This window comes from Aspergillus tanneri (assembly GCF_003426965.1).
Source record: "Aspergillus tanneri strain NIH1004 chromosome Unknown AapTan_2_pilon_pilon_pilon, whole genome shotgun sequence".
Classification (NCBI taxonomy): domain Eukaryota; kingdom Fungi; phylum Ascomycota; class Eurotiomycetes; order Eurotiales; family Aspergillaceae; genus Aspergillus; species Aspergillus tanneri.
The window spans coordinates 49,305-73,407 of record NW_022984629.1 but is presented as its reverse complement, the minus strand read 5'-3'; the positions used below and the strand labels follow the sequence as shown (position 1 = coordinate 73,407).

At 46.0% G+C, this 24,103-nt stretch overlaps 5 protein-coding genes across 5 annotated transcripts; 4 read left to right on the top strand and 1 right to left on the bottom strand.

Moving 5' to 3' along the window:
- Positions 1-2,880: 2,880 nt before the first annotated feature.
- On the top strand, positions 2,881-7,141 carry ILV2_1 (Acetolactate synthase, mitochondrial; the record flags this gene model as incomplete). Its single annotated transcript, XM_033564742.1, has 6 exons — positions 2,881-3,038; positions 3,102-3,218; positions 3,282-3,349; positions 3,436-5,127; positions 5,211-5,265; positions 6,289-7,141. 6 exons carry the CDS (start codon positions 2,881-2,883, stop codon positions 7,139-7,141), a joined length of 2,943 nt encoding a protein of 980 aa, XP_033430499.1.
- Positions 7,142-9,367: 2,226 nt separating this feature from the next.
- Positions 9,368-10,917, top strand: ATNIH1004_000015 (uncharacterized protein; the record flags this gene model as incomplete). The annotated part of the gene is made up of 2 exons (XM_033564741.1): positions 9,368-9,418; positions 10,204-10,917. 2 exons carry the CDS (start codon positions 9,368-9,370, stop codon positions 10,915-10,917), a joined length of 765 nt encoding a protein of 254 aa, XP_033430498.1.
- A 293-nt stretch (positions 10,918-11,210) lies between these two features.
- Positions 11,211-11,541, bottom strand: ATNIH1004_000014 (uncharacterized protein; the record flags this gene model as incomplete). The annotated part of the gene is made up of 2 exons (XM_033564740.1): positions 11,211-11,271; positions 11,342-11,541. 2 exons carry the CDS (start codon positions 11,539-11,541, stop codon positions 11,211-11,213), a joined length of 261 nt encoding a protein of 86 aa, XP_033430497.1.
- A 563-nt stretch (positions 11,542-12,104) lies between these two features.
- Positions 12,105-13,799, top strand: ATNIH1004_000013 (uncharacterized protein; the record flags this gene model as incomplete). Its single annotated transcript, XM_033564739.1, has 4 exons — positions 12,105-12,165; positions 12,221-12,337; positions 12,390-13,087; positions 13,143-13,799. 4 exons carry the CDS (start codon positions 12,105-12,107, stop codon positions 13,797-13,799), a joined length of 1,533 nt encoding a protein of 510 aa, XP_033430496.1.
- A 5,280-nt stretch (positions 13,800-19,079) lies between these two features.
- On the top strand, positions 19,080-20,345 carry ATNIH1004_000012 (uncharacterized protein; the record flags this gene model as incomplete). The annotated part of the gene is made up of 12 exons (XM_033564738.1): positions 19,080-19,168; positions 19,215-19,267; positions 19,328-19,373; positions 19,427-19,487; positions 19,535-19,571; positions 19,622-19,679; positions 19,723-19,785; positions 19,848-19,904; positions 19,958-20,009; positions 20,067-20,078; positions 20,167-20,227; positions 20,278-20,345. 12 exons carry the CDS (start codon positions 19,080-19,082, stop codon positions 20,343-20,345), a joined length of 657 nt encoding a protein of 218 aa, XP_033430495.1.
- Positions 20,346-24,103: the final 3,758 nt, after the last annotated feature.

Genomic DNA, 24,103 nt, shown 5'->3' with positions numbered 1-24,103 from the left:
AAGAAAGACTTGTCAGGCCCTCCCCGCTACCAGCAATGGCCCCCTCTCACGTGAGCGGAAACAGGGTCTCGTACGCCTGAGAAGAAAACTTGCACGAAATGAGATTGCCGGGAGCCTGTCCCTTTTGTGGGAGACAAATAATCCGTAAAACCGTCGAAGAAGACTTCGGAATTTTAAACCGGGATATTTTGAGCACTTTTCTTGCCAGCGTATACGATTAAGGATTGTCAAAAGGGAACACCCCGTAGTGTTCAGTAGCTATCACATGCAGAGCACAAAAATCTTGTTGCTCTTCTGGGGTTTTTTAAATTGGAGAGCCAAACGTATCTTGTTTACCAGTATGAGCACATCCCGATTTCTCTGGGCTGTATTGCTGGAGTTGTACACCTAGCGAGTCTGAAATCGCCACTATTTGCAAAGAGATTTTAGAGGGCCTACATTATATCCATTCAGAGTTGAAGATGTCCCATGGCTTAACCCGGAGCAACAACGTATTGTTGACGTACACCGGTGAGGTGAAAATTGGTAAGTTAGACACTGTTATTTCTTGGAGGTAGACTAATTTACTAGCCAATATCAGTGATAGCATGCTCCAGGAACGTCATTTTATAACCAACAGCAGAATATTAGAGCTGTGGGATCGTTGGTAATTGGATTAAACAACCGCTCCACAATAGTGAGAAGAAGCCCCCATGCCGTTCCGGCGACTTCGGGACTGTCTTTATCCGCTCGCAATATTTTTGAGAACACAAGAAAATAGACCGTCAAGGAACTCCTGAAGGTAATCGCCGACCCCGTCTTGGGTTTTCAAAGACTAATTGCGAGTCAGGATGATTTTATACAAATTGCAAACTCTGGTGGAGCATGGAGCTTAAGGCCTTATTTAGGCCTTATTATTTTGAGGCCCTCCCTTTTAGATTCTAATAGATAGTCATCCATATTATTTGCATATACTGGGATCCGTATGAGAACAGAATGCTAGGTGATAGTATTGTCAGCTTGCGTCTCCATAAGTGTGTGGATAGATTATTAGTTACTTATGTTGGAAATTTGGAGGCCTAAGGCACCTTCGGATATCCTAGTTCTGCAGTGATCTGATAACTATATCACGCTCAGGGGCGAAGGGACACTTAGACATAAGTGCTGGTCTACACTCACTTTCGAAGATAGATGAAGATACTTATCATGCGATACTAGATCGCACGATAGTTCCAGTATACTATCTAGTCACCGCTATCCTAGCACCTTGTAATATACCATCTTCCCCTACACGCTTCAACAACTTAGTCTGAATACTGTCAAATAATATGGCCGTGGGTGGACCAGAATCATGACTAGATCGGAGAAACCACCCCTAACGGAGCACACAACAAAATTAAAGATCAAGAGAATAATCAAGAAGAGCCCAACCTCTCAATTTATTCAAATAAGACCTTTTTACCGATCGTACTCTATTTCCTCTTCGGGACTAGCCGTATATTTGACAGAAATTAGGTCCCGTTTCCCGTCCCATTCCCGAACAGAAATGAGAGGGAAACCCGATCTAGGGAATGGGATATTCCCTAAAATGCCTAATTCCCACAAATTTCCTGAAATTGGTCTTGTTCCCGTCCCGGTCCCATTCGGGAGGGAAATCCCAACGGAAAACCCCCTCCCAACGGCCGGCTTACCAGTTGCTGCTTCCATGGTTCGGTTGATGTCTCCTTGTAATTAAGTTGGTTCCTTTCGGCCCCAGAATCATGAGCATCATGTCACGGGCTAGTAGTCGATTCAACCTATATAATAGATTTGGACTAAAAGAACTCGCTGAGGAGCTTCTATCTGCGGCCGCGGCGGCCGAACAGGTAAATGTGTGTGCGAGGTAAACGAGATCACGTAATCGGGAGAGTTCTACACGACCTCGCGACCTTCGACCGATATACGGACTCGAGCATTTTGCGGGCCTTGCCCACTACCCTACTGTCCCTTTTAGGCCCCAATGGCCCTCGATACATGTCACGTGACCATCACCTTGTTTGTTTACAGCTCTTTTCCTCTTCCTTTCTTCCTTTCTTCCCTTCTTCAACGATTCCTTTTTGTATATAACCTATCCTATAGGCTCTACGGGTTCAGCCCCTGACAAGAGGGTGCTTAAGCAGCTTAGTATACAGTTTAAAATACCTACACCACCAGGCAGTCGGTCAACCTGTTCAGCACCTAAAACACCTCATAATTTCAAGCAGCTGGGAAAGCAGGTATCTATATTAAAAAAGATACTTAGGGCACACACACAGAGTCCACCTTCTTCTGCAGAAGAGCGATTAGACAAGATTGCAAAGGGATTTGAGATGGCTTTGAATAAGACTATTCTTCTTGCCAAAGAATACCAGGATCATCGAGCTGCAAATAAGAAAGAGGTTAAACAAAAAAGAGATCTAAGCGTTAGAAAAAACGCAGAAGGCTCTTCCATCCAGGAAGCTCAGCAGAGTATGGAGAGAAGGAATCAGGTCTAGAAAGTGCAAGACCCTATACCAGAGGATCCAGCTTATTCTACAGCTTAACCACGTACACGGAGGCCATCACGTTGCAGTGATTGTCATGATATTGGACATAAAAGGTTGCAATGTCCTAATCATAATAGTAGTTAGTTTTTATATAGAAATGCATTTTTCGGGGTTTAAAAGCGTGTTGTTTTTGTTCATGACATAGAAGGCGATACCGGTCCTCAGTGTACGCCAGACATCTGCAAGCGCTAGTGTCGGACTCCCCCAAGGGGATGCATGACTCACCAGACTCGCAGTCCAGCCCTCTCTATCTTATCCCAAGAAACTCAACGGTCGAAGTTATAAGCGTCTCTACGACTACTGATTACCTTGCACACACGTCCCGCCGCCTTTCATCATGTTTCGGGGTCGCCAGGCAAGAAATGCACTGAGGGCCGTGGGCCAGACCAGGGCCTTGACGTCCCAGACGCCGTCGGCCTTCACCCAGCTACTCAACAAGGTCCCTTCGAACCAGAGGAACGAGGTGACAGTTGCCACCGCTTCCTCTGCTGTGCCGTAGGTGCCTTGTCACGACCAGCTTCCGCTTTAGAATCTTGGGACTGACCGTCAGCATTGGAGTTGGGCCATCAACAGCCAGGTCCAACCCACACCGAGTCCTACTTTCAACACCGATCATCAACATGACAGCCATGTGCAGCCGCTGACTGGCTTGTCGAGAAATATCACGGATGAGTCGTATGGCCCTCGTCCCTCGACCGCCTTGAGAATGCAAGCTAACAGTCTGTTTTAAACACCTAGATTTATCGGCAAGACCGGTGGCGAGATCTTTCACGACATGATGCTGAGACAGGGCGTCAAACACATCTGTGCGTCTCGGTGAATGGAGAGCGCACGGTATTAAACATTGCTGCAATAGGTAGAGTTAGCTAACCATGGATGACCCATCATTTAGTTGGATATCCTGGCGGCACAATCCTCCCCGTGTTCGACGCCATCTACAACTCCAAGCACTTCGACTTTATCCTCCCAAGGCATGAGCAAGGTGCTGGCCACATGGCTGAGGGCTATGCCAGGGCTTCAGGCAAGCCGGGCGTTGTTCTCGTGACATCCGGCCCGGGCGCGACCAACGTCGTCACCCCCATGCAGGATGCGCTATTAGATGGGACGCCGATGGTCGTTTTCTGCGGCCAGGTCCCGACTACTAGTATTGGCAGCGACGCCTTCCAGGAGGCGGACATTTGCGGTATTTCGCGGCCCTGTACCAAGTGGAATGTCATGGTAAAGAGCATCGCCGATCTCCCGCGTCGGATTAATGAGGCATTCCAGATTGCCACCACTGGCCGGCCTGGTCCCGTTCTCGTCGACCTACCAAAGGATGTGACTGCTGGCATCTTGCGGAGAGCAATTCCTACAGACAGTGCGCTACCATCGTTACCTAGTGCTGCTACTCAAGATGCTATGGATCTCAATCGCAAACAGCTGGAGGCCTCCATTACACGTGTTGCCAAGCTTGTCAATATGGCTAAGCAACCTGTCATTTATGCGGGCCAGGGCATTATTCAGTCTGAAGCTGGCCCAGACCTTCTCAGGGAGTTATCTGACCTATCTTCCATCCCCGTTACAACGACGCTTCAGGGTCTAGGCGCCTTTGATGAGCTTGATTACAAGTCCCTGCATATGTTAGGGATGCACGGATCTGCATATGCTAATATGGCTATACAAGAGGCCGACCTCATCATCGCCCTAGGTGGAAGATTTGACGACCGCGTTACCCTCAACGTTAGCAAATTTGCCCCGGGAGCTAGGGCCGCGGCCGCCGAGCACCGCGGCGGTATTGTACAGTTTGAAATCATGCCAAAGAATATTAACAAGGTGGTCCAGGCAACTGAGGCTATTGAGGGCGATGTCGCCACTAACCTACGGTTTCTCTTGCCACACATAGAAGCCCGATCAAGAGAAGATCGCAATGTGTGGTACACCAAGATTGACGCCTGGAAGAAGAAGTGGCCATTATCCGATTATCAGAAGACAGAACGTTATGGGCTCATCAAACCACAGATGGTCATTGAGGAGCTAAGCAATATTTGCACAGACCGCAAGGATAAGACGTTCATCACAACAGGCGTGGGGCAACATCAAATGTGGACAGCACAACATTTTCGATGGAGGCATCCACGAACAATGATCACATCTGGCGGGTTGGGTACTATGGGTTTTGGGTTGCCGGCAGCAATTGGGGCCAAGGTTGCACAACCCGATGCTCTCGTCGTTGATATCGACGGCGATGCATCATTCAACATGACCCTGACGGAACTCTCGACAGCAGCGCAATTTAATATTGGGATCAAGGTGATCGTCCTAAACAACGAAGAGCAAGGAATGGTAACGCAATGGCAGAACCTTTTCTATGAGGACCGATACGCCCATACGCACCAGGTCAACCCGGACTTCATGCTACTCGCTAGGGGCATGGGCATTCAGAGCCAAAGGGTTTCAGATCCCACAAAGGTCGTAGAGAGCCTCAAATGGCTCATCAATACAGATGGTCCTGCTCTGCTGGAGGTTGTCACGGACAAAAAGGTGCCAGTCCTGCCGATGGTGCCGGGCGGATGTGGCCTGCATGAGTTCATCGTATTTGATCCCGGTAAGCAGCTAACTCGATCCGTATACTTCTGCTGGATGTATCGCCAGTCTGAAACAAGCTCCGTGACTAACGATACTTTGCAGATGAGGAAAAGACGCGGCGTGGGTTGATGCGAGAAAGGACGAGCGGGCTTCATGGGTAAACCCCATAAGACATGGAAGGAAAGATGACGGCGTCGGTTTCTAGCAGAATATTACTAATAAAATCCTCCCCTCTTGCCCAACATATTTTTGAGACTTTGTACGCGATTTTGGGGGCATGGTGGTGATTTGAATTGTAATTAGGATTGAAGCGCGTAGAAAACGCGTTGGTGGCCGACTCGACCAGGAATTACGTTATTTGTCAAATAATATGGCCGTTCGTAGACCAGAATCATGTGACTAGATCGGGGTAAAACCCCGCGGAGCACACATAATAACCAAGAGCCCAACCAGCTCAATTCATTCAAATAAGACCTTTTTACCAATCGTACTCTATTTCCTCTTCGGGACTAGCCGTATATCTGACAGTATTTAGCCTACGGTGCCTTCGTAACCCCTGAATCCCAGACTCCATGCTTCCAACACCAAATGTGCGCCTGGCCCGGTTCGACCTCGCTTAATCATAATTTATAACTTATTAACTAGTTAACTATAAGCTATATCTTAGTAATTAACTTAACGTAAGCGAGGTCGAACCGGGGGCAGGCACCCATGTATGGCGGTATGCTCCAACACTATTTGGGATGTCACGTGCTCTGTTATGGGTTCGCGTCTGTCTTCCGCGTCACGATCTTAAATGCAACCAACTGAAAAAAGATTGAGAGTGGGCATCAAAGGCTCACTTTGTGGTGATTAGCTGCGTCGTTTTGCAGGAACAACAGCCAATACTTGTACTCCTTTCCACGTAACTGAATTGCTACGTCTTTCGACTGCAGTCTGCCAACTTATTTTTAATCTTTTCTCCTTATTTTATTTGTTTCACTCACCTAATCTTTTGTTTAAACTGCCGCCAAATGCCTACCACTAGCGTGCTTCCCAGTGGATGTGGCCATTGTGGCAAGACACAGAATCTCCAACGCTGCAGTGGCTGTAAAGTTGCGTTATATTGCGATAGGGATCATCAAGCAATCCATCGCCCTACACATAAATTAGCTTGCAGAGCCGTCTTTAAAACACGCAGCAAATATGAAGATGAAGAGCAACGACTTCGCAACGAACCAGAAGATTGGATGACCCCAGCTAATGTCTTCGAAACCTCTGTGGGACATTTCTGGGGTATACTCGCTACACGCGACTATATGAGGGCTCGCTTCGCTTTTGCCGACGCTCTTGGGGAAGTGAAGACTAAACAAGCAGTTGAGGAACAGCTGGGCCATCTATGGGATATGCTGCGACTCTGCCGAGGCGACAACATGGGAGTCCGATCGCTGATCCCTGCACTTCTGCTTCGTTTGGACAAAGATGGAGAGTGCTACGATTTCGTCAAGTGGTGGACCTTGATAAATGACAGAGCTGATTACGACTGGGCTAATACAGACCTGCCATATTTGGATATCAAGGACGCCGATCCGTTTGAAGACGTGAAATACTTGTGTAGCAGATGGATGGACATCAGCCATGTCGTCGCGGTGATACTCCTAAAAATCAAGATGGTCATGAGCTTAAAGGCGTTACAAAAAACCACGGATACCACCGGAACGAAGGTTCCTCGAGAGATCTTGAACAATATACGATCTCACGTCGTGACCAGTCCGCTCATTGCCAAACATAGAGGCACCCTTGAACATGATGACCATACGGCAGCAATTAAGGTGCTTACCAAGCAGGTACATGCCTTGTATCAAGCCGTTGACAAGGCAAATGAAAACTTCTGGCCATGTTTAGTGTACTATGAAGAGCCCGAGCTCCCTGGAGCATACACGCGAGGTAGTTTGGAGGAAGCGCAGTTGGCCCTACATTACTCGTATGATTCTTGGTTGGAAACTCCGGGGGCTCTGGAATTTATTGAGGAGATGATGGTTGAGGGTGATTAGTGTCATATACATCTAATACCTTAGTGATACTTATGGGATCATATAAAAGTCTTTATACATCGAAGTAGTCGATATAATCGTTCCATGAGCATCTTGGTATGGTGAACCAGATACACAAGAGGTGAAATAGATGTATTATTTGAATGGAAGCTGCATGGCCCTGGTGTCTCTAAGTAGGTCACGGGGTCATGCAACGCACTACATAATGCAACAACTTCCAACATCCGACACGTCTTATCAGCCAAACGTGAAATTCACCACAACACTCGTATTACAAAAGCGATTTTACAATTACAATTGCAAGGATGCCCTAAATATGCAGAATCTGCGAGAAAATACAGTATCGACAAGTCAACATTATCGGGCCGCTCCAAAGGCAAAATGTCGTCAATACAGAACGCGAATCCTTACTCGTGACAAACTCACCAGCATCCATGATGTTTTTATTAAGCATGTTATACTGATCGACCGTTGGTATCCCACCTACCCTGCACCTCAAATACTGAGGGCGTCGCTGGGGAAATTGCAGGAACCACGCTTAGTATCAAATGCATGAGCCGCTTCCGCGAGCGACAACATAACCGTCTTTCCAGCCTGTACTTGCGTGCCATACACCATCAGCGAAAGAACACTGATAATTCCAGGTTTTTCAGTATTTCTTCAGTTTAGCAAGGTTACTTTTTATTGCTTTTTTACATCGACTAAAAGTTAAAATACACGATTAGACATCATGGGGTCTCGGTTGACGAACGGGATTTGACTAGCTCCGCGGGAAGATCGAAAAGTACAACTTCCACCTTCAAATGTTTATGATTTTGACAGCATATGGTTCCAAATCGGACTCTCTCACTGTACGAATCGAGTGGTTTCCCAAGATGCCCTAAGGTGCAGGAATCTTCTTGCTCAAGTTAATATGGGAACCGAGAGTTTATCACTCTAATGGCTGCTATACGTGCCGATTATTCCTTCCTCCTACTGGTTCTTACCGACAAGAGGGAGTCAAAAGACTTGCAGGAGTCCTGGCTGCGGCGCCCTGGGTTTATACTGGCTCCCGCACGTATTTAACCAATATCAAGCGGAAAACTGCCCTGTTCCTTTCAGCTTCTCCTATATAGCAAGCAAAATAGCAGCTGCCAACGTTGCATCTGATATCATAGTGCTGGGTTTTCATATTGCATGTGATAAGCCTTGTATTGCACGGCTGTACAACGGCCGACTGCTCGTAATCATACAGTGGGTGGTCATGATGCTTCTTGCCTATGTGAAGCGTACTGAGACGCCGAATGCTCCAAGCTAGAGATTCCGGGGCTGACTAGAGTTGATAGCGGACAAGGTCCATCCAGTTTAAATCAATACGACTACTCCAAGAATAATAGAGTCCAGTAAAGATGCCATCGATAAACCAGCAGAACATCTCCCTCTATTGGAATTCGACGGCATTGCCCGTCAGAGTTGGTGCCAACAGTTCGTCCATGCTGGTAGTAAGCTAATCGGATATAGTAGCTATTATAGCGCCCTCTACAGAATCTTCCGCGTATACCGAGATAGCCACCCTACGGTGTAATCCACGAAGTCCGAGACGTTATTATCGATGAAGCAAGCGACTACGACCTCTACGCTAATCCCGATCTCCGAGACCTCTAGCGGACTGATATAGATAAACTAGAGAGGTAGGGAGTGGAGGTACAAGATAGGTGGATAGGGCGGAGGTAAGCGCGGCCGTGGGCTAAGACGCTACCGAAGATCTAGGCATTGAATTAGACGCTAAATCGATCAATTCCGAGGTCCCTAGTAAATTAACCTCTGTTTTCTCTTTAGGAGACCAAGCGATAGCGGTGCATATAATAATGATAGTCCCAGAAGCTATTTAATATGTCACTACGCCGCCGTGACTAGACCGGCAGAGGATCGAGAGCTTAGTGTTAGCTACTATAATACAGAAATCGCCGTCTACAAAGTAGTTAACCGCTAGAGCAGCTGTTAGGGATCTACTAGACTTTCCGCTACTTCCACTTCTACAATCAGTTGACCTAAAATGGCTCGAATCACCATAGAAGATGGCTGAGGCGTAGGTCTCACCATTCTGGCCCCGGTGGTTGAGAGCTATGTGTGTGGAGAAGAATGTGTGTAGAGAAGAAATAGCTAGAGATTCTCTCTGTATGGAAGGCTATTAGGCCGCCGAAGGACGCTAGGATTCTCTCCGGTAAATAGGTATTTAAGCGTAAAATGAACGCCTCCGGCGAACTAGCTACTGCTAGGTTTAAAGCCCGCTGGGTTGTATGAGGATTCTTACAGGACGAGGGTATCGATTACCACGGGACCACCTCCGGTACCGGCAGATATAAGACCCTACACGTTTTGCTGGTAGCTATCCTGCTCCTGCGCCTACACACAACGTATATTGACGTTATTCTGGCCTATTTGAACGCTGTGCTAAAGGAGTAGCTCTACGTGGAATACCTATATAGACTCGAGAGCGAGACTCCTAGCCAGGCTGCTTCTTTAACGTAGCCTATACGGCCTCAAACAGTTAGTATATAACTGGTCTCAAACGCTAGGAAATCTCTTAATTAAACAAGGCTTCTAGTGCTCTGCAGCAGATCCTTTATCTATATACACCTGCAGACACTTCATTAGTAACAAATATGCTATTCTTAGAGTCAGATAAGGGCTCTAGATGTTAAGAGCCAGGAGGACCTAGACTTGTCAGCGAAAAAAGCCCTTGACTTTTGCGTACTTTTGAAGAGCACTCACTCAAAGGGAGTAGTTAAAATACATGTCTTCCTCGCGTGCTGCTCAAACTACTAGTACAATCAGGCGGTAATTATCGACATTCAACATACCAGGAATATACCCATCACTCTAGGAACCATTTACTAGATCCGAGACCCTATACGTTTAAAACAGGTCTCTTACACGTTGATTCTGAGCGTGGCGGTTCTTAGTGGGTTCAAAAAACGTGTATTCCCTTGAGTTACTCACGCCATCTGCGCCATAGGCATACCAAAATAGACAACCTCAGTCTAGCACAGTCCTTACCATTAACCTGAATATCTGAATAGACGTATGCTTGCTACTCCTACTCCCTCGGACCCAGCGCAAAACTGAACTTCAAAACCGGCGAAAGCTTCCACCTTGCAAAGAGCTGCCCATTCTCCAAGACCTCCCTCAGCCACCTCCCTGCCCTCCCCTCCTCAATCCTCCCTGTCCCTACCATCCTCCTCCCCAGTTCCTCCAGAAAAACATCCCTCTCCCGCCCCTCCTCAACCGTAGTCCGCATCATCCTAAGTAACATATGTGACTGCACGGTAAAGTCCAACTCACCCACCTCCGCCTTCACCTCCACCGTCTCCTCCACTGCAACAACAGCCAAAAACTCCACCTCCTCCTTACTCCCACCCTCTCCCTCCCACCCCCTACACCATGCCTCCGACCCCACACCACCATCCGGCCACCCACACCACATCACCTCACTCGTCCACACGCCATCCACATCCGGCTTAGCAACCTCCCTCCTCGCCGCACTCGCCTCCCACAGCTGCGCCGAGTACTTTGCTTCTCACGCGTACACATCATACGCTCCCTGCGCGACCAGTATCCCGAAGATGTTCGGCTCCCACGCTTCCCGGGAAACCGCCTTGGCTGAGCCAGATCGGCCAGGGGAACCGAGCCCCATGTACTCAAGCCAGAAGCGCTTGCGTCTCCGAGTAGGGCGGCACGCTGGTGTGGGCCGTGCGCAGGCGCGCGATGGTCGTCTCGAGCGTGCTGAGGGCTAATCCAGTGAGAGTCGCGAGCGGGAGGGAGGGCTGCCTGCGGCGCGTGCGTGCGACGCTGTGGGCCCAGCGGGGGAGTTTCGTGGCGTGTGCAGGGGGTCGCTGGCGCGACAGCCCCAGCGGGGAGTCAGGGTCAGGTAGGTCTTGGAGGTCAGGCAGGCGGTAGAAGCGCGCTGTGGTGCGCTGGGTAAGGAAGGCAGTACAGTAATAAGAGCGCCATGCGGAGGAGTGGAGAGTGCGTGGTGTGTGGGGTAGAAGGACTGGAAATCATCAGGGGAGGGGAAGTCACACTCAAGTTAGTCGGTGGAGCGGTATGTAGCCGCTGCGAGCTGGGCGAGGTAGAATATATCCAGGGTGCTGTGATTTATCAGTCTTTGTACTCGTAGTACTGTGCTATTGCCCAGGGGATTATAACCTTGGAACTTACCGATTAAACCTCAACCCGCCCTCGCCGAACGACCATCCACGCGCGTGCAGCTTCTCGACAACATCAAAGACGCCGCTGCCGAGCCACAGCCCCTCGTCCATATAGATGAATTCTATCCGCAGCACTTTCTCGTGGCAGTCCACTGGCACCACGCCGCCTTCGACGTCAGCGAGGAATTCTTTAGCGCTCATAGCGCTCATGGTGAACCCTCTGATAACTAAATGATGATGATCGCGGAATATAAATATGAATATCAGATCCTCACTCGGTATGCCAGGGGTCAGGATGTAAGTAATCCTCCAAATTCCACTAGTTACAGGCATATCTCCGAGCCTTGTCAGACCACTGCATATTGATAATTTTCTATCGATCTATTCCCAAGACAAGTTATTACAATTATAATTGTTGGACGAATTATATACATGCTGAAAGGCAATAACATATCTATTAGTGGAATGGGGCCAGAATTACTTGGTATAAGTGTTAAGTTGTTTTTCTGCCCCCAACAACAAGCAAATCAATGTCAAGACTCAAATTAAATTAAATTGCTAAGACAAGGCAGATTTTACTTTCTTTATTCCTCTTATCAGGTTAGCTGATTAACTGGTGTTAATCCATACTCTAGTTATCCCTTATTAATATATTTTTTTCTACCTCTCCACATTTTAATTCCCGTCCATCATCCCTTTTCTGTCTCTGCTTTGTTAAATTCCAAGCCAAACCCCCATTTATATATTTGCGACAGTTGATTCAAATCTTAGCCATGGGTCAGACTATAACCAAAGAATCTCCCACTGAGTTTCTCCCGCCAGTCCAAACCCGCGGTATGGCCAATTTGGAATTAAACCTTGCATAATAAAATATACTAACAGACGCCAGAGGAACTTCAGGAACGATTTAAATGGTGCCTATCAAGATTATTTATAAGTGATACTAAGCGTAAATGGTTTCAGACTATTTTCCACACCTTCTGCACCGAGTCCGATTCAGCAAAATGTAAGGTCTAGAATCTATTCTTGCTTAACTTTACAAGGCTAACATGCTATAGTCTGGACAGTATCTGATTTAAAGAATTTTATGACCAGCACTTTTCCTCTTGAGTTAGCCTCATACATAGCTGAAGCTGCCCCAATTATACACCGTTGCCTCCTACGGCTAGGGTCGTTTCCATATCATAATAATCTGCACTATACTCTGTCACTGGATGTGCTACACACAGGCATGATTATTCTGCTTGGACTGGATAGAGGAGGCAAGCTTGTGAATAGGGAAGACGATGTGGCGTCACTTGATTACCCTGATTGTCTCAGCGCGGAACAACGAATCCTGTTATTTCAGAGCATGGCAGAGCCGCAAGTAACCCCTGCCAGGTTATCCCGAGGCCTGGGAGATGATTATCACCTTCAAAGAGCTCTTGATATTATCACGTATGGAAATTTTAAGCGTAATACGTGGTTCCCGACAGCAGTGACCAAGGGGCCTAAATATCCCCCCGTCGAACATTTTCCTTCGTCAAACTCCACATTGACGAGCGGATCAATCCCCGCAGAGGATTTTAGGCCCTTGCTTCGGTTGATGCTCCTTACTCAGTTATATATAGCTGGTATTGACCCAGATAATTTTACATCCTTTCTATCGGAGATCGAAGCAGCGACAGACTGCCTATTAGCGGCATTTTTAAATAGTGGGGAGTCATTAACCACTGTGTCTTTTACAGCTTTTGACAACACCCTTAGCAAGTCAATGGTGCGTATTAACATGCGCTATTAGTATCGAAGAACCATATACTAATCTCCAGCAGCAAAACGCCTTTCTGGGCCTGCCTCGAGTCCTCGGGCCGTTGCACTCGGCTAAAACCATCCCGTCCGCGACTCCCCCATCATCAGTCACTGAAGCACAGAGAATGTTAAAAGAATTGTTTACGCCGTCAGTTAAAACACAGCCTCCTCCTAAGGGACTAATTATAAGTCTCCCTCTCCTGAGTCAACTTTCAATGAGCTTACCCCAAGACTTTCCCATCGAAGCACCAGAAACCCTTTACTCTTCTCAGGAGGTAGATGTGCAGTGTGTGAAATCTTGCCTGTCTGTAACTAGAATAGCCAGGATCCTACTGGTGTCTGGAAAGGCTGGTCAAAACGCTGCCATATTCGGCGCATACTTTCCCAAAGATTCCTCACCTACTATTCTAAATAGGTCGAGCGTCATATTTCAACTGGCACCAATTCATCGAACGTTTCATCATGCTGGAGAGCCGGTGCTGTCTAAGGAACCTGATTTGAAAGACAGCTCGCATTTGACGCTTGCCCTTGCGGATATGACTCTCGTGTTGAGTGGGGAACCGGCAACAGGCAATTTTATTGCGCAGGTCAGCGATGGTACCAGCCAAGAGTTCGTTGTAGATGCTGTAGAGATTCTGAGCTTTGAGGGATGCATGGTCCATGTGGATACATTTAAATAGCCTTTGTCTCATGCTATATCACTATACTGATGTTGCTGCTTTAAATTTTAATAATAGTGTCTTAGATGCATTTGTGTATCCTCGAAGTTACTAGAGCTGGAGCTATTTCAAAGGGACTGGAATTCATTTCCCGGTCCACTTATTTGCTAGATCTGAACTAACTAATCCAGCTAACGTCTTGATACGGATGGGTCAAATTTCATCGTTCATATGGACACATCTGGAATGGATTTGTCAACTCTCACTTGCCTCGACAGATATAATAAAAATTGTGAACGATTAGACCATTCAATTCATATATCTTCATGACTATTCGAAGCGGCTGAGCTTGCTATAGAATGAGCCTGCCGTGATTTCGCTGAAACAGACGCACCCCCGTGTCCACAACATCATCGATGTGCAGCGGTAGAGGCCGCTTGGAGGCCTGCAATACAATTTTTTTGGATCTTGAATAAGTTTCTGTTACTCATATGTTTTCGCCTCTATTCACTGAGAAAAATGAGTGACACAGCAAAATTTCAGCCTTCCGTGGTAACCAGGGCATTTCAGGCCTCTGGTAAGACAACGACTGCATTCCGCTCAAGATTCATCATACTAATTATATAGCAAGTTGACATGTAAACAATATTAGTTTCGATGGCGAGTTTAAAAGAACAGCGGCCACATCCATGTCCGTGGCCTTTATATAAATCCTTATCTGCCAGGGGGACAGTCAAAAATGAAAAAGCAGACAAAGCAGTAATTAGTGCGATGACTTCTTCAAAATTGCACCAAATCCAAGGTACTGTTGGTAGTACAGATTAAACAGCCAGGCGAAAAGCCCAGTCCTTTCTATTGCCGCGTTATGTGCTTAGTTCTTAGGCTTAGACCATGCATGTACTTTTTGCTGTCCAATCCACCAAGGGCAATGGCTATGGAGTGGAAGAAATCACCTGTTTCGCGTCTGCACCACTCGGTTGGTTCTTTTAAAGTAACGATCTTCGACACTTTCCGGTCTGGTAGCACTGGAGCAATGCCAGAAGAGCGCAGATGACTCCAACCCCTGTAGAAAGGCACAGTCTATGGGCAATGATGGGCACTCCTGAAGGCCTTAGGAGTATAAGATTTTAGGCCAACATCACATTCGACGACGTCGAACCAAGGCTTGTCCTCCAAGAAATGCAGGTTTCAACCGAGCATATCTACTTTGGCTAATACTATTCAGCAGCTTCATCTCTAACATGTTTGATTTACTAGTTGGCCATTATGGCAGGATGTCAGTGTGTATCGATGACCTGATAACGCGCGTACCCGTTGGCAAGGGGACTTAAAACAGAACTAGGAAAAGAATATCCCTCGAGACAAGAGCCTCGAACCGGCTCCTGCTTCGCCGCATGATCACCATCAGCTTTAGGAGACACACCCAAAGTGACATCGTGAGAGGTGAGACAAGAGACAAATTCGACAGGTGATTGAGTAGGTCGTAGAATTCTGATTGGTTTTTGTACTACAGAGGTGCCTGCATAGGACGTCTCTGTAGAGGTGCTTTGAGCCGATGGCATTGAACTCGCTGGCCCAGAGCGAGATCCTAGTTCATAACTCTGATTGGTCAGGTCGGAATTGTCCAATCCGCTCTCATCTTGCCCCTCACAAATGTGAAGAAAGCACTGGGAATGCTCCAGCCATCCCACCCTCCGTAACTTCCCTTGTCTGCACTGCCCGATTTCTGGAAGAGAAACCGATTCCACGGCACTCTATTCCGCTCTTAGCGAGCTCCTCCGTCCACTGGGGGTACCGGGAGACTTTGCATAGTTCAGATTTGACATGACAGAGACTTGTGTAGGTAGTATCTAGGCCGTGGGCGTGAGTCCTCATCCTTGGCTACTACATTGCACAGATGGAGGAGTGGGTCCACCACAGATGGTCTCCTACGACATTAGCAAGACGTCACCTGGGCTCTAGTTTTCCTAGACAAGGACAGGTAGCTGAGCATGGGGAATTGGGTTAATGAACCCCGATGCGTCCAATAATAGTTGTAGCTTAGTATGAGGGACTGCCCGACTTGGGCATAAGACGCGAGGCTGAAGTCAATATCGAGTATGTTAAGTTATCCACCCACCCTGGTTGATAGCCAAGTAGGCTACATATTGCTACCAATTACAGGAGCTTGATATTGGCCAGCAGTGAATGTTCTCCTCAAAAGGTGCGAACTAAGCCTTCAATGTAACAGACCCCGCACGGAAACGAAGCCAGCATGATCCCTGCACCTTTTGGAATAGGGGGAAATGATAAATACGAGATCTGCAGACTCGAACATGCAGCACTCGATTAGTGGTCTTTTATTTGAGTGCAAAGCCTTGCAGTCGTGCCCCACGCTGTCTTTGCGGTTCTACACCAGTGATTCCATTTCGTTATAAAATGCGGCTAGAAGACTCAGCATTTACAAGTAGACATGCCACGGCCTATTCGGACATATAATTTAATCTAAATTCACACGTCTGTCGTAATGCATCTCCAATTCCAGACCACAGCTATCCTCCTTGGTATTCTGCGATCTTCTCTCTGCCGCGCCGAGCTCCTAGCCCTGGGGCAAATTACTCCAGCACCCCAACCAGGTAATCTCGAGGCAAGACAAGAGCGAACATGCGTAAAGTCGGGCTACACGTTGTGTGTCGGGGGGGACGGATGCTGTCCATCAGGGACTCCCTGCACAGTCTTTCACGGCCAACCAGCCTGTGCCCAGGATTGCTATGGGAACCGTTGTGGGTACCTGTGTTGCTCAGCAGAGGATGTTTGCCATGGCACAGGAACTGATGCGAAGTGCTCCCCGAAATCGGACAATCCTCCACCCGTCATTCCAACTGATAGCACCTTGGATTTGCCGACACTCACACGACCATCTCTTACCCATTCGGTCATGACAATTTCTCCTCCCGAGACAAGTACTAGTTTCTTATCGGAGCCGTCAACGCAAAGTACCAGCTCCTCCGATGAAACGGCATTAGTAACGTATGGCACGACCGAGTCAAAGCCGAGTACATCAACAAGCCATACGTCTAGAACATCGCACAATATAACATCTTCAGAAATGCCCAGCGCTTCTCTATCTGGTCCAGTCTCATCAACACCCTCGGAGACCCAGTCTCAGTCTCAAGGAGCCGCATCATTTAACAGGGTAGACAGGAGCTTATTCATGACATGGATAGCCACTTTATTCCTGGAGGGTATTGGTCTGTGATGTCATCGTTTGAACGGCCATAGCAGTCATATACTGTCTAACCTGCTGTGTGCAGTCCTTGACCCTTAATGTACGGAGTGTTATGTCTCAATGCTGGATGTGCAGTTCTATGTTTCTGGTGTTTCTGAGTGTCTCCCTTGCCAGGTAGTTAGACCGGATTAGTTTCAGAATATCACACAAGCAACGAAATATCATCGCCTATATATCTCCGCAACCCCTATAGCATTTTTAGAGATGCCCAATAGTGTGAAGTGTACCAATTTCAAAGTGAGCAGTTCTCTACGGACTGTCGATACTCCTAAAGCTCACTCTACGCTTGTTGAGGTTTGGTTGTCTCTGTGCTAGTAGGGGTAAAGCCACTCGACCATAAAAAGATACAAGACGACTGATCTGCGTCCAGTGCCCTATATAGTAGCGAAGGCCTTAGTCTGAGCAATTCACTGACAAAGCGCCGCAATTACATATATGTAGTTCAAGAGGCCAGGATTTTTATTACTAAATTCAAGATATAATATTTTTATATACTTTTATAATCATTTAATTAGCCATACTAGTTGATATAAGGAAATATTCATATAATCGATTTGTAATCATGCTAATTAATAAGTTAGGTGTTCCATGTTCCAACAAAATTGGGCGATCACAGCAGCTTTGTCAAGGACTGAACCTTGGAACATATAGGATAAACTATATATGCCAAAAGGAATTGTTGAAGGAGGAAAGAGAAAAGGGAAGAGAGTCGCGTGTCGTGGGCCATCAAGGGCTAATAGGGACAAAGGTCAATGGGGTCAATAGGCCGGAGAGGTCAAATGGGTTTCAGCCCTTATAACTTCTAAAGTATGCTAACACTTATTTGACCCTAAAATGGACGCAAGAGAAATTAATCACTGAGAGCTTTTTTTTGGCTTGCTCCTAATGAATTGTCCTACAATCTCATGCTGACAGGAATTGTGCCTTCGCGGCCAAAGGAAGCACTTTACTGACAGCCAGTCGCTCATACTACTAGTCCGCATTCTTCAAGGCCGTTATCTAAAGTATTCATGCTCCCATGAATTCGCAGGGATTAGAGCGCGCTGCTCAGAAATACCATGCAGGCTGCAGAGAATCAGCGCAAAATCCCAGGCCGGACGAGAAGAAGGGTCCTACAGAAGGGAGGGGTTATATACAGTCAGGATGCCTGTCAAATTGCCATTAAGGAGGAAGCTGAATTGCTCAAGGCCATCAGGAATATGAGCGGGAGATGCAAAACAGCGGTAGTGGAAAAGGAGTGTGCCCCTTGTTAAGCAGCATAGGAAAACCCTGATTACTAAGTGGAATGCCCAGAATTCAATGTAGATAGCATTCGGGTGCCAGCTCGCCGTGGTCTAAAAAAACCTCGGCGTGGGCTAAAATTCTGCCACCTCCGCCACCGCCTTTTTAGACCACGGTGAGCCTTTTCTTGGCATGGGCTCAGCGTGGTCTAAAATTAAATTTTCCGTACCTTTTAGACCATGTTGAATCCCTTCAGCGTAGCTTGACCACGCTGACCTTTTTGGCCTAGCGTCAGTCCCCGATCGGTGCATATGCTGAGCATATGCTCAAAATATTAAACTGCGTGAGATTATTCATTGCATCATCAATATATATAATCAACATATTCACTATATCAAACAATAGAGGCAGATTTTGCAACACACTGTGAATGATCCTACACCCAAATTGGGTAATAAAAATGTTGGCCGCGTTTGCATTTATTTTGGAACTAGAAGACCTAATTTTTTTTCTCTTCATTCTTTCTCTCTTCTTCTCTCTTTAAACTCCCCTTCTTAAGTAGTATCGCATGTCCCTTCTTGGCATATACCGCGTATATACCTTGACCGGAAGACTTGAAACCTCTCCTTCTCCCCTTTCCTTTCTGTATGCCCAGAGTATATAATTACAACCATTTGTGTGACCCTTTTTTTCTGCATACCCAGTGCATATACTACCAATCTGTGACCCAATTTCTCGTTTTTTGCATGTCAGAATACACTGATGATTTTAGTTCTTGTTTAGGGGCCTTGTTCTCAGCATATACCATCAATATGCAGAGAATGCAGCTTTCGCGTGAAGACTTTGACAATCCAGAGGTCGCTGGGGCGGTGAACCCCACCCCGACTACGGTTACTTCACGGTAGTATCTACTTAATATATTCACAACATGTGCTTAACATATGCAGGTCCCATCCCGAACCAAACCCCACTGCGCCCACACCCGGACCCCCGCACACCTGTGACCACCGCGACAACAGAGTATGGCCCCCAGAGTGCAGCATATGTTAATTATTTACAGATGCCCCAACTCCTGGTTCAAGACTGTCAGGTATTAATAGCATGGTGTAAGTAATTAACATGCCTGGCACATGCTAAGCATGGGCTGACAACCTCGCAGATGCGACATCGCAGTCAATGGCAACCAAATGTGTGGCCAGCCCGTCCGTTCTCAGATTGCTGTAGGTCGCGTTTTTAGCACATCGTTGTTATGCTACCTATTCCATAGCTTCGCCGCCACATCCGGAACGCCCATCCCGGTGCCAGTGAGTTGTCTATTCCTTGTATAGGTCTAGCAGATGCTAAGGATTCATAGCTCTTAATCCCTTCCGCACCAACATTCCCCAGGCTGAGCGCATTCGTGCGAAAAGTTAGTGGATACGTAGCTTCTCTTGAGCATATGCTAATAATTGACAGCGCTTTAAAGCGATGGATCCTTAGCAGAGGATGGAGAACTGCCCGTTACGTGAAGGAGCCTGGGTATGTCCTCCCCTCCCGCATATATATATGTGTACGTTGGGCGTAGGGCTAACGTATGCTAGTGAGGGTCCTATGTACGGTATTATTCAGGATTACTGTAACTTCCTCGAGCAGCTGGCGTGAGTAGAGCATATCTGTATTATATGCATAGTATATAACTAAGAACCACTAGCCAGGAAGATGACGACTTTGCTCAGCAGTTTGGGACTGAGTTCCATCGTCCTGTATGTGATCCGGGTATTTACTCTACGTATTCCCCTGCGTATGCTAATATTTCCTAGAGGCTGGGTAAGGTCTCTGGTCACAAGGCATGTGCCCCTGGAACCTAAGCTCTTTATAATATACTAGTATATGCAGCCAAATCTCCCCACTACCCTCTAGCCACCTACCCCACCGTCTGCCCCCAAGCGCAAGCGTGCTCCACCGAAGAAGGGTCACAAGGGTAAGTATAGCACATCCCCCTTATACTAAACATCTGCTGAGAACTTGTAGCCACCGGTAGCCGGAAGCAGCCGGCGCGCGCAAGAAGATGCTGCCGAGTCGTGCCGGAGACTGCGTAGGGCATATGCACGGTTGGTTTTAGAGATAAATTATGGAGTCTAGGAATAAGTAGAGCAAATACTAGTCTAGCCATCGTTTAGGGAATTGAAATGGCTTTTTTAACATACTATACATCTACTAGGTGTATGCTCTGCACTTGCAGGGGTTTCCCTTTTTCTTTCTTTCCCCCTCTACCTCTTCCTCAAGCTCCTCAATTCGCTCAACCATATCTCTTCGTCGCTTAAGTCCCTCAAGCTCCTTTAAACGCTCTTCTAAAGGGTCTATGTTTGGCATATACACAGCGGGTGATCTAACAGGGGTCTCGATAACGCTATCTTCACCAACACTCTGTACAGTGTTAAGTGGGTGTGTTCGTTGACTTGCAGGTACATACCCGGCATAAGACGGGCATGTGTTAAGGCTAGATACTGATAGGGAATCAGTGTCCTGCATGGCCACTCCGTCTGTATTTTGAAGAGGTGTATCATATGGATTCCCTGGATTCCATGGCAAGTGTGGCTTCTTCTGCCGGCGGTTCGCTGCCTTTTTTTGCTGTTGATCTATGCATAGTATTAGCCTGGTATGTAAACAGCATATACACTGTTCATGTTGAACCATAGGGGCAATAGGGACAATAGGGGCAATAGGGGCAATAGGGACAATAGGGACAATAATAGGACAATAGGGACAATAGGGACAATAGGGACAATAGGGACAATAGGGACAATAGGGACAATAGGGACAATAGGGACAATAGGGACAGTAGGGACAATAAGGGCAATAGGGATAATATAGTAATTAGCTAGAGAAATTAAACAGGCTCCAGCCCTTTAGTTTAACATACTTTGCTTTCGAATAATCTTAGTGCGCCTTTGAACGTTCGTTTGGATTTTCCATGAAGGTGGAATACCCTCCTTAATCTGTATCTTATTCTGAGTAAAGGCCTCAAATGTAAACCTTCGCAATCTAAGTATATAGTTAGTATATTATTAACTATGCTCCGCATCTACCTTGGATATACTTTACTTTAAAACAGCTGCCAGGAGTGACTGCTTCCGGCCAACACCTTGATTATCTTGAAAATGACTACTTTCACTAATTCCGGTATGTTTCCGAGCATATGTCCAGTGTTCAATCTGTATCTTTGATTGTTCCGGGGTCAGTGCACTTAAGATCCACGGCCGTTTCTTTCCCTCTAGCCAGGATTTAGTCTCAGGATATGTATTGCATATGTAGTCCATACGCTCAAGCAAATCAGGTTTGGACGGTGCTTCTAAAAGGCTGTTAAGTAGGTGCTCTGCAGGGTGGTCCTTATACTTTAAGCGAAAATTACGCTTTAAGTGAGTTTGGCAGAATATAATCACATAGGGAAGGTGCTCAGACCACTCTCGGGATGTGTCTAGCGTATGCAAATAATCTCCAAGACCTAATATACTTAACAGGGTGCAAATACCGGGCATATATTCTGTTTATTACATACCTGGTGCTTGCTTCTTACACATATCGATAGTTATAGTCCAGATCTCATTCTCACCATGTTGAATATGGGGAAACCGTATAGGTGAGCGAGCCACATTTCCAAGTATCTTAAATAGCTTTGAGAACATTACAGCATATGCATCGCGTGTTTCGAGATTAAGAAAAGCATATGCAAAGGTATTGATTCCTAGTAACTTGCAAGTTAGTGAGCAATATTAAAAAATATACTAGATACATACTTCGCACATATGGATTCCACCCAGAAATTGAGAAGACATTCGTCTTGCCATTAACCATTTTGAATGAGAGGTCCATCTCAATATGCTTGATATTAATAAACGCCTTCGCCTGAGCATATGTACAGCATATAATAAGAAAATGCCGTGGATCAAAGAAATGGACATCACGTATCCATTGCTGGTCGTCCTCTTTTAATTGGTCGAAGGCGTATTCACGTAATACCCCTAGTATCAGCTGAGCATATACCTAAAAGCAGTAGCTATTGTCATACCAGCAATATCAGTTCCTTCAGGATAAGTTAAGAGTCTCTGTTTTCGGATCAAAGCTTGAACCCTATCTTGAATATTAAGACTTTGATGTAATACACGTAGTGTTGAGGGACCAAATCGATCATATATATCAGTGAACTGTGGAGAGATCATGAACCGTCCTAAATAGAGTAGATACTTAGTATATGCTGTATATATAGAGTAAATATACTTACTTGCAGTTAGGTCAAGGATATTATGCTGGGAGATCATTTGGACCACCTCATCTGCAATATCTTTAGGTAATCGTGTTGGAGGTGGTGGAAAATGAATATGATTTAATCGACAAATCAAAATTAAGAAAGGAAACCGTTGCCAGGATGTTGGAATGTACAAGTCAAATTTAACCTTACACTTTGGAATGTAAAGCCTGCCGGTATGGTGAGTATGTGCTCGAGCTAGATTAATCCTATACTTAGCATATATATATATATATATAAAACTAGAAATATACTTACTACACCATCTTCTTCGGGATGTTGGCTGAGCAATGAAATCACATTCTTCTATTTTTGGGCCTGTTCCATGTTCCATAAGAACTTGAAGATAAGTCTTATCAATCTGAGCAAATCGTCGAACTGGATGAGCATAATGCCAAGGTTCAATATCTGAATTCTTGGGGCAACCAAGAAAATGATTCTGGGTTAATTAGTATATACTTAATATATGCAGTATATGTACCTAAAGCATACCTAATTTCGATAAAACATTACCGGTGGTGTTTCACCACATGTCTTGATACCTTGATATTCACAAGGACCTCCATCCTGCCACCAACATTTCATAAAAGCATAGAAGACATCTTCAGTTTCTTTTTTTGATTAGTTGATCAATTGCTTGAGGATAAAAGGGTTCGGCGTAACGTAAGCGCTGTTCATTAAGTAAATCAAGATTAACCCGGTCATATGCCCGTGATATACTTAGCATATGATCATAGACCCGCGCTCACAGGCCTTTACCGAACCACATATATAAGATCTATGCCAAGCCTTGTGTTGTCCGTTATCATCAAGCTTGTTTAGAAGATCCATTTTGACGAGCTTTGCAGCCCCTGTATGGTTTTTTGCAAACTGAATCTATTTAAAGTATTAGTATAGTATAGAACAGATATATACTCTACATACCTTTGACATAAGCCGTGTAAAAATATTATTTATTTCTTCCTCAGAGAAATCATTTGGATTCCTTGAGGATGGAAATGGATTGCAGTCATGAATAAAATGAAGAATACCTTCTGCTGCTGTTGCTGGATATTCAGGTATTAAAAGATGTTCTTGAATCTCTTTAACCTTAATCTTATGACTGGCATTTCGCGCAACGACAACACCATCTGAAGTAGCTGCTTCCTAACATAGACTTAGTATATATTATGTATATATTAGATATACACTAACCCGCTGTAGGCCCATTACTATTGGTGTAAAAGATTCTTGTTCCTGTATATCATCTCCTGGATCTGACGGAGTAGACCTAGTACTAATTATACTACTAGAATCATCTCTATGAGATTCCTGCACCTCGTTCTGATAATTGGGTATATTAGTATAGGGTTTGTATATACCCAGTATATAATAAACATATATACACATACCTGGATTGGGATATTGTTGATCCATTCTACCACTCTTTCCCGAACTTCGGTACCAGCCATTGTTGTGGTTTGGTCAACCTATACAGAGTATATGCAGAGTGGATACTCTGTATTGTGTAGTACAAAATATCCTTAGGGCTACACCTTACCAATTATAGTA